At 47.9% G+C, this 10,583-nt stretch overlaps 1 protein-coding gene across 1 annotated transcript in view; it reads right to left on the reverse strand.

Moving 5' to 3' along the window:
- Window positions 1-2,640: 2,640 nt before the first annotated feature.
- Window positions 2,641-10,583, reverse strand: part of dok2 (docking protein 2) — a 19,931-nt gene continuing 11,988 nt past the window's right edge. The window contains exons 6-10 of the mRNA XM_005749170.2: window positions 6,154-6,195; window positions 5,839-6,008; window positions 5,321-5,593; window positions 5,125-5,238; window positions 2,641-3,783 (exon numbers count right to left, since the gene is read on the reverse strand). Coding sequence (XP_005749227.1) covers window positions 2,941-3,783; window positions 5,125-5,238; window positions 5,321-5,593; window positions 5,839-6,008; window positions 6,154-6,195 — 1,442 coding nt within the window. The 3' untranslated portion in view covers window positions 2,641-2,940. The remainder of the gene's footprint in view (window positions 3,784-5,124; window positions 5,239-5,320; window positions 5,594-5,838; window positions 6,009-6,153; window positions 6,196-10,583) is intronic.

The raw sequence follows: 10,583 nt of genomic DNA on the forward strand, positions 1-10,583 counted from the left end.
TGGAGATTTTGCTGTGGTAATTGATATTTTGGATCGTTCAGATCACAGATAATAGTTTTTTTTTGGATTTTTATAAAGTTTCGACTCCATGTTCAGAGCACTTGATATTTTTGGTTTTGGAAATATGTTTAAAAAATCCATTCAAACTTTGTAAGCAGATGCAAACAGCTCAAACTCTCGTATGGTACAAGGAAAAGATCTGATATCAACCGTGGGATCCGTCGAGGTTGCCCGATTGCTGCAGATCTTTTCCTTCTTCCTATGCAGTTACTCTCTATTCATGTTAAAAACAGCAGTGTACTGGGTCTCTGTTGCTGGCAGAGCATTATCTATTACTCAGCTGAGAGATGACACAACACTTTGATGAAGCTCTCAAAGTCGTCAATAATTCCTCAGTAGCTTCTCTTAAGCTCAACATTCCAAAATGTGAACGTCTCCCTGTCACATTCTGCACAGATCCTATTATATCAGGTGCTCCTGTTAAAGATAAGGTTAAATATCTTGGTATTATCATTCAAAAAGACAGATTATCTGAAAATTTCGACCCTCTCATAACTGCAATACAACAAAGGTTTAATCTTTGACTTCAAAGTGTCCCGATCCTGTCACGATCCTGGGTCTTTTGAGTTTTACTTTATGTTTAAGCCCTTCAGGTTTTCTAAGTTCATTTTTATCATGCCTAGGTTGTTATAGTTCTTTGTCATTAGATTCCCCCTTGTGTCTTCCACCCATGTTAAGTCTCCTTTGCCCTTCATGTGTTTCATGTCTGTGTCTTACGTTTCCTGTTTTATTTTGAAGAGGTCTGGTGTTCCTGTGTTCATCGTGTTTAGTTTTACTCTTCCTCTCATCAGTTAAGTTTGAGTTTTAGTGTCTGCACCCGGGTCCACTCCCACTCCACGCAGTTTGCCTCGGCACACTGTGACACATCACTGGGGGATCCTTGGCAGCCAAAGCTGAAGCCTCTCCAGACTTACTTATGCAGCTGTGGCGCTTTATGTTTCCAGAGAATTATGCAGAAAAACTGATAAAATATTATTAAACTTCATTTGGAAAAAGAGAAACAAATGTAATGATAAACAGTTTGTGTTCTGGTGCCTAAATTATTTAGATTTCACTTCCCTAAATGCGTCTTTTAAAATCAAATGGATCAAACTTTTTAAAAATCCCAGTTCAATTTGGAATTTTATTACCAAACACATCTTTAACTCACTTGGAGGAGTGAATGCACTTTCTGCTACGATGCAATTACAATATCTCTAATTTAAACTCTCACAGTCAGCTCTGCTCATCTTGGTTAATCATACGCTCTCACAACTTTTCTCCCATAAATATCTCATTTGGAACAATCAGGATATCACATTTAAGAACAAATCATTATATATTCAGAGATGGTTGATAGAAATATTTTAGTTGTGAGTCAGTTACTGAACGCTAAAGGTCAATTATTTTCTTATAAGGACTTTTTGTCTGTTTATGATTTTCCTGTCGCTCCAAGAGAACATGCTGTCGTTTTTGATGCGATACCAGGTGAGGTGGGAAGGTTGTTGGTTTCTGCTCCTAAAGGCAGAAACTGTATTAACTAACTCCTGCTAGCATGTACATCGGTAACATCTGTCCTTTATTGAGCGATAAAGCTACAAATCAATGTATTAGACAAATCATTCAAAGAGATGTTGTTTCCAGACCTGCAGCTGTATTTTACTGGGACAATATTTACAATGACATAGACTGAAAAACACTTGGATTCTATCAAGGACATTTATCATCACTACTAAGGTCAGAGACGTTACTCTTAAGTTGATCCAGAGATGTTATCCGGTAAAGACAGATCTGGTTAAATGTAAGAAAAATATTGATACTCTTTGTACGGTTTGCAGAGGAAACAGTATGTCAGGTATTTTGGGAATGCACGCATACACGTGTACTCTGGATTGATCTAAATAATTTTATAAACACCAAAATTGATCCCTCGTGTAACCTGACGTTTCAACATATTCTCTTTGGCCTCTCACATGACAAAATAATTCCAAAAAAGATATATTATCAATCTTCTGATTATTTCTGCCAAATCTGACATTCATTGTACTAAATTTTCACAGCAGCGTCCAAACATCTTTGTTTTTAAAGCCTTGTTCTCCAATTATCTAGAGAATCTAAAGAACAGCAATGACTCCAAAGCATGTAAAACACGAGCTGTGTCGAGCGTGCAGTTTCACTTGATTTATATGTTGTTTTATATCTCGAGCACCTCTTCCTTCTTTTAATCGTGTGTTTTCTCCTAAAGTATATATTTTTTGCTTTCCTGCTCGTATTTGTACACCTGTGTACTTGTTGTTCAATTGTTCAAATAAAAATAAAAAAAGAGGATGCAGCACATGAATTTGGACATCCCTTTATTTTGAAAGAAATGTTTAGGCGTTACCATAGCAACCAAAGGGCATTAAGGGGCAGAGAGGAGGACGTTACTCTCAATGTTGTTGGCACATTTCAGGAGGATGCTGCTAATAAAGTTACTCAATGACACAGTGAATTTACGTTCATTATTATATTTACCAAATGCCACAGTTTTGTATGATTTTACTTAGTTGTGCGTTGCGTGTAAATGTGTGAAGTCAGGATGAAAGTCTGAGTCATGACACAGACGCTACAGTTTGACTTTATTGTCCTCACAGTAACACAGCTGCACGTGTTGCAACACATGAACATGCGACACGTTTCCAGTAACATCATCACAGCTGCGCCCACATTCAAGGTAAAAGCAATAAAACTGAAGAAAGCGAGTAAGAACCAGCAGGTGGCGCCGACAGCGCCCGTTAGCTCTCGCTGCCACTGAGCTCAGTTAAACTTTACAAAGTGCCTTAAGGAGACATCGATCAACCAAACTCAAAGTTACAACTTATAAATAATTCTTTAAAACTAACTTCGGTGCTCGGTTCTCTTCTACGCCATTTTCACCATCACGTTGTTGTACGGCGAATCCTGGCGCTGCTCTCTAAGCTCCTCCCTTAATCCAGGCTCCTCACTCTCCTCGTCCGCTTCTTCTTCTGCTTCTTCTTCTGCTTCTTCGTTGCTGCTTTGTGATTTGGGAAACGCCCTCTGGGCTTGTTTGGGCACGGCGTAGTCATCGACTCGGGGGTTATACGGGTACTCGTGACCTTTGGGGTCAGCAGCTGTACCCATAATCCTCCAGGCATCTCCTCTCATCTCCTCGGGGTCGTCGTACACCGAGGTGGAGAGGGTGGATTTCTGTCCTTTGGCGGCGGCGGCAGCGCAGCCTTCGGGCTCGTCATAGATGTGGTCCAACGTCTTGACGGTGTCACCGTCGCTCGTGAAGACGTTCCTGATCTTCATCTCGTCAATGCTGTCGTACAGCGGGTCGGCGCCCGCATGGCCGCTGTCTGTACGGTGAGAGTTCAGGATGTCGGTCAGGACGTTCTTGGCGATGGTGTCGAAGGGCAGCGAGTAGTCTGCTTCGCTGCCGGTGCAGGGCGCCGCCACGTTGGCGCTCCTCTTCTCCCTCTTGGTGCCTCTCTCGGTTGACATGGTGATCTGCGAGTACGTCTGCTCCGGCTTGGCGCTCGGCTTGGGGCTGAGGCGGGGGTTGGGGACCGAGCCGGGGGTGGGGCCGGTGTTCAGATTAGGGCTGGAGTCGGGGCTGGCGTTGGGCAGGGGGCAGCTGGAGATCATCTTGACCTGATTCTTTCGAGGGGCGGGGAGGCGAGAGTCCAGGTTCAAACTCTTCACTCCGGTCAGAGTTTTATCCACCGGAGGCTCGAGACGACACTGAGAACAGGACAGGAAGTGGGTCAGTATCACGCGTTCGCTTTCATCATCATTGAATCAAACAGTGACTGAACGGCGTCGCGATTGAATGATGTCATTGGTCATCAGCTAAGGGTGTCAAATAAGAAGCTCGAGCAAACAAGTTCTGACAGACAATCAGGACGGAGCACGATGTGAACATCGAAGCATCACGTGAGCACTCCTCACAGCTGTGGCACTCACCTGGCAGAAACACTGTGCCTCCACCTTCCAGCTGATGGAGCAGCTGCTGGCAGCCGCCCTCGTTCTTCTTCTCTGAACATATTTCAAGCTGCTTGTAGAACAAAATGACGACACGTGTGACTGTGGAAACTATTTGAATCATATGAACTCTGAACCTCGACTTTACTGAGGAGTCGAGAGTCATCGTAAGCGAGTCAAAGGCAAAAGCTGAGGTTTGGCGCCAAGGACAATAAAAATACATCAGTCCAACCAAATACTGAGAAAACACACGAGCGCCAAAGATTATTGGCTTGTGTGAAACACCGACGGCCCTCGGCCTGCTCGCCGGTTTGAAAAGAGGCCCCTCCTATTTCTTTGTGTCATATCCTGGGATGTTTATCAGTAGAGCGGTTTGTTGTATTATTTAATAAATGGAGTCAGTTCCTGTTCCCACTGCCTCGGAGCGACTGCGACCTCATCATTTCCTCAGGAACTAAAAACATATTCAGGACCAGCTCCGGTGTGAGCAGAGGTAAACTGGTTCCCATTGCCCCAGAGGCGGGGATGGGGTGGGGGGTGGAGCACAGCGCAGTACCGGTGCAATGCGCTCCCTCTTGTCTCTGATCTCCCACTGAGATCATCAGGTAACCCTACGCCGGAAGTCCGAACCTTCCTGTGGGAGGACGACATCGGGCTGCGGCTGATGAAACCCTTAAAAAGACCCAGGGCAAGGGAGCTTCTGGCTCCGCCTTCAAATGAAGGACAAGGCGTGGGGGAAAGATGGAGTATGAGGGAGGCTGTGACAAGCGTTAGGGGGACGGTCGGTGAAGGGTCGCTCACGGCCCTGCAAGCTACGCTTACCTGTGCTCACACCAGCTTATCATGATATGTTTTAATAAGCTGGTGTAAGCACAGGTAAGCGTTGTTGTTGAGCCACATCCTAATTATTTCAGCTTTTCTCGTTTACAGCTGCTTAAATAAAGGATGTGAAGACGTTTGACTTTATCCGATCGTCAGCAAAGAAATCACAGTTTCGCTTCAGCTGCTTTGTTCTTTAACCATGAAACACTCGCCCCTCGGATTCCTTACAGACGCTCTTCTTTCTGATTTTACTGGTTTGGCCTCTGTTCCATTTCTTACCATCTGGGGGCGCTGCTGCTGTTGCTGTGAGGCGTTGCAGCTCTCTTTGTCGATGTGATGAATCATCTGGAGGTTCGGCGGCTCGCTCACCATGCTGTACACGTCGTCCGCTGCCTGCAGAGAGAAGGCGGGATGTTTTAAGCGGGCTCAGTCGTACCCGAGCTCTGAACGTTCAGGAGCTGAGGTGTGGGCTCACCTGAGCGGCCGGGGGCATCTGGCTGCGGGACTGAGGCAGCGTCCTGCTCTGGGCCAGCGGCAGGCTGTGCGGTGGGGGGGGCAAGCTGAAGCTCTGGGTGGTGTCTGGACTCGCCTGGCCCCCCCCGGAGGTCTGTCTGTGGGGAGGGGCGACCTTCTGCAGGTTGATGGCAGCTTCCACGGCCTGGAAAAGGACGTTCCCCTGTTTGGTGTCGAACTCAAAGTTCCCTTCGCCGGAGTCGCAGCGCCGACCCGCCTCGAAGGAGAAAGTGGCCTAAAGAAAGCAGAAAGCCAGAGACGCTCACACAGGCTGACGAGCCAACACGGCGTCATGACATCTTACAGCAGGACGTGTCAGACGGTTTCCTGCAGCCGAGAAGCTGCGACCGTGTCAGCAAAGAACCGGAAACGAGTCCGGTCACAACAAACCAGCACACGTAATCTCTTTACTTCAGCCCAGAAACATCCTGCTGTGAAGTCTGCTGAGAATCCTGGTTTTATTCTGAAAGTGTGTCACACCTTGTCGCGCCCAAAGCGCCGCAGGTATCTGTACGGCCAGGTGTACACGATGTCCCCTCCCTTGTCCAGCAGGTGCAGAGCGTCCATGCCAGCTCGCAGGACGCCGTCCCCCTTCAGCCTGCAGCGATCAGACGCCTCCGTCCTCCGAATGGACACCCTGAAGTCACGCACTGACGCACACACACAGTTATTATTCAGTTAGTCTGCAGAAACACAGAGATCATTGAGTATTGATTACTTATAGATTAGAGTGAAATGAGGATGAGGTATCAGACAAAGAAGGATTATTTTGATCCTGGACTAATTGATGAGGGCGGCTCTGATCAGAGAGGATGTTGTTATCACTGAGGCCCAACTCTGCGAACGTGCTGCGGCTTCTCGTGGTTTCACGTCTCGATAGAAATGATGTTGTGAGTAAATAATAAATCGTCTTTGGCTGCATGAAACACACGCGTGTTTTTAACGATGATGAGCGGATTGTTTGTGTTTCTTGTGGCTGAGCTGCAGATTATTGAAAATGAAGAAAGAATCTTTCACAACATGAACTAAAAAGCAGATGTGATCTTTTTATCTGAGCGACGACGCTGCCTCTGGCAGCAGAACTTTTACATTCAGCTGTTGACCTGCAGCTGATGCTCCCAGAGGAAACCACACACGCTCGCAGGTCTACTTCAGCAGCAGCGCTCGTTAAACTGCTCCAGAACAAACATCTGATCCAATCAAACCGGAAAACCCCGCCTGACCCGTAAAACAGGGCGAAGATCCAACGGTGGGTCCTCACATGGTCGAAAACCTACGCACGTCCCCACAAGGACACACGTACACACGTGTGGGTGTTCATGTGTGTTCGTGTGTGTGCTGCAGGTGTTGGAGGATGTGGGACAACAGTAGCAACTACAGGAGGTGTTCATTACGACCTCAGAGTTACACAAAATGCTCCAAATGTGGTAAAACTGCCGCAGCTGTGAAGTGCTATTTATACTCCCGGCTTATAAAATGTTACTTCCTGTCTCTGTTGTTGATCCAAACCGCCGCGCGTTTGAAGATCGTAACATAACTTTTATTTACTGTAGGCTGTACTGAAGCAAGGCGCCCTGATGCAGAGCGGTGTTACTGATGAGACTAACAGGAAGTGTCACACTCGGCTATGAAGCTAAAAATATGCTCGACAGGGGGAAATGACACTTGCAGCTGCCCTCGTGCTCTGCATTTCGAGCTCATAGATCCAGATGTGGCTCAGATACCTCGGCGTCTCTGACCGACTCACCCTGAGATCACCTCGTCTGCAGAGACACGAAACACATGAACACGAGCGACTCGCTCAGGACAGACGCTGGAAACCCAGAGACAGCTTAGGGACTGTGACTCAGTGAGACAGTGAGACATTGTAATGACCGTCGTTCACTCAGATTAGTCAGTTATTCCAACTGGAAACGTGAGGAAAAGCTGGAAGAATTCAACTGGACTGGACACGAAGCCGGGCCGGTGGAGGTGTGAGGAGGAGCTTGGGGTGGATGGATGAGCTAGCAAATGTTGGAAATGTCCAAACTGTGCAAAAGTGCTTTAATTGCCTCATTGTCCTTATGTCAGCCGTGCCCACGCTGAACCCAAACACATTATTTAGACTTTTCTGCGGCGATAATCTGACCGTGGAGATTAAAAAGCTTCCAAGAGAAACAGCAGCGCGGTCAGGGGCAGCTGCACTAACACGTGGAAGCCATTTATTCCTTCTGTAGCTGCACGTTTGGACACTAGGGGGCGTACAGACAGCAAGAGCTTCATTCAGGTCTCTTTAGCGGGCATGCTAGCAGTGAGAGACGTTAGCTGGGATGAGGAAAAGAGTTTTGGTAGTTTCGAATCTCAGAAAGCGCTCGGGTCACATGGCCGCACACACACGCCACAACAGTCACACCAGCATGCACAGCGCAGATAAAGACCAGCTGACAGACGCTGCTCAGAGCAGCTTCCAGCTCGGCGCTCCATCACGAGTCGAACGTTAACAACGTCTCTTTGTGCCTCGGAGGACGACGGGACAGTAAGGAGCCCTTTCAGTGCGTGGAGGTTTTACCGCGTGTAAACGTCGGCACAGTTCAGGCCGCTGGTTTACCTCAGCACTTCATTCACCACCAGCTAAAAAGAAACCGTTAACCTCATCGACAGCTCAAGTGGAAACCAGCTGAGAAAAAATAGAAACAGCAGGTGTAAAACTAGTGACGGCGCTGTCCTCTGATTGCATTTCTATTTCTGCTCATGGGCGGAGCAACAAGCCACCGCTGAAGCGGCCGAGGTCAGGCCTCGCGTTAACGATGTCTTTGTGAGAAACGTGACCTTATGAACCATCAGCACAGAAACATCAGGCCTTCAGCGTCGTCTGAGAGACAAACATGAACCTGTCTGATTCTCACAGAGACGCAGCTGAAACACTTCCTCACGCGTCTTCATGACTGTGCTTCATCTAAAGTGAAGTGCACAGTGTCTTCACTCCAGCCAAAGTAATAAAGTACCAGCTCCGAAAAGTACTCAGAGTAAAGTAGCTTCTACCAGCTGAAGCCTGTGATATATGAATGTGATAATCAATAATATTGGGAGATGGGAACACAAACTTCAGTCTAAATATTAATTCTGATAAAAAATTTCTCAGGTTGAATCATTTCTGTGGAAGCTGAGCAGAAAAAGCAGGACAATAAAAATGTGAGGGGGCCTTTGAGCCTGAACAGGTCAGCGTGTGGGGTCGGGGGTTACAGGGGCTTCGTGTGGGGAGAACAATCAGAGCTCCAGGAGACGTTCTGAGGATCAGCTGACCTGCTGCTCTCTCTGGACGTACACACCTGGATCCATCCAGATGTGAGCAGATGTTTCCTGAGCTGTCCTAGCTGAGTCCATCCTCCACACTGACACTGCTGATGCTGTCTTTATATCAGACACTAGGAAGGTGGAGTTCACTCAGTGAATCTCTGAGCTAACTGTGACCATGAACCCACAGCCACTGTGCACCAGTCACACACTGGTCTTTACTGTGAGTCACCTGTTTATCCTGGACTAACCTGTGAACCGAGACTCTACGACCTCGGTTCACAGGTTAAAGGTTAAAGTTCATGTAGGTACAGACTGAGCACGTGCGGTGGTTTGGACAGGCTGCGTGAGAAAGCCTTCTGAAACAGAGTCCTGTGGACAGACAAAGCGTGACTGTCCAGCATGGACAGCAGCTGGGACCAGCTCGTCCACAGCTGTGTGGTTCAGGACAGAGTGACGGAGCTCCGCCCTCTCAGCTCCCGTACACACTGCTTATGGAGAAACACTCTTTATATTTACCGACGTCCTCGCCTCTGACGAAGCAACAGTCATAATAGCAGGTCATGAACTGAACCCTTTCACCAGACGCCGGCTAACTCGCAGTCGTGCAGCACAATCAGACAAAGTAAAGACTCTGAGGTTGAGTCGTTACGATGCAGCACGAACATATTTGTGTTCAGCTGCAGGTTTCTCTGACCTGCGGGCCACAGACTGTGTCTGACATCAGCTTCCTGTTTGTGGACGGATACACGTCAACGTGTCCCGAAAAGAAAAAGGGAAGACGGGGCTGATTGCAAAGACAAATAGAAACCCACAAGCAAAGTTAAAAACACTAAATAAAGAGCTGTTTCAGGGTCCTGAGCTGAGACGTGCGAGGCTCGCTGCTGCCCAAACGGCAGCTACTTCCTGTTTGGAAAGAACAGAAACAGGAAGTTTGCCCTGTGAAGATAAAAGCTGAGGTCGTCCTGCAGCCGCTGGTCACTGCAGCGATGCAACACCCTGCGACACGCCTCACCGCAGCAGGAACCCGCGCACACAAGTTTCCACTACACACGGCGTGTTAACAATGAGCTGCAGAGCGACAGTGGAAACTGTCAGGGCGCCGCGCAAACCGTTGATCACGCGACTTCCTGCAGGCCAAACCCGAGAAGACAAACAAACACTTTTAAAATTAAACCCTGAAGACTGAACTCAGGTCTGTCTCTGTGCGTCTGCTGCCCCACAAACACCACCACAAAATATCCTGGCTCACACTTTTCTTACCAGGCTGGGGTCTGAAAAACCTTCAGCTGACTGGTCAAACTGGCGACCTGATATGAAGCTGTGCTTTGAAGCATCAGGTCAGCTGATCTGTCACATCAGGACGAAGCATCGCCTAAAGCAACATCTGGATTTTTACTTAATATTAAGGTCTAAAGACCTGAGTCTGAACCACCAAAAGACAGAAACTCAGTTTTACTGCTCTCAGGGAGCCCCGGGACTCTGGAGGGCAACCGCTGGAAGATCCTAATGCAAACACACAGGATGGCTACAGAGTGGGAGTGGGTAAGGACCCCCGAGAAGCTTGTGAGGGTGGAAACCATCCCCTGTGACAGAGCACACTCAAACTACTGCTCAAGTGTTTCTAATCAGGAACTGATGCTTCCTCTGATGCAGTTTCATAATCTGTGACCAAAACGATATCGAGTCCTGAAACAAGCACCGAGGTCCTGTCAGGATCACGGCTGCCGAACACAACATGGATTTTACTGCTCAGTGTTTCAGTGAAGGTCCCGTTTGACCACGAAGAGCTTCACTCTCTGAAGTTACGCTAAAAACTCAGACGCAGAGCCGGCGCTCGTGTCCCCGTCAGAGACGAGGTTTCCCATTATTCAGAGAGAACGAGGCTGTGGGAAGGACGCAGCTCAGCTGAGTGTGTGTATCTGTGTGTGTGTGTGTGTGTGTCTGTGTGT

This window comes from Pundamilia nyererei, unplaced genomic scaffold (assembly GCF_000239375.1).
Source record: "Pundamilia nyererei isolate P.nyererei 1_Seehausen unplaced genomic scaffold, PunNye1.0 scaffold00238, whole genome shotgun sequence".
NCBI lineage: Eukaryota > Metazoa > Chordata > Actinopteri > Cichliformes > Cichlidae > Pundamilia > Pundamilia nyererei.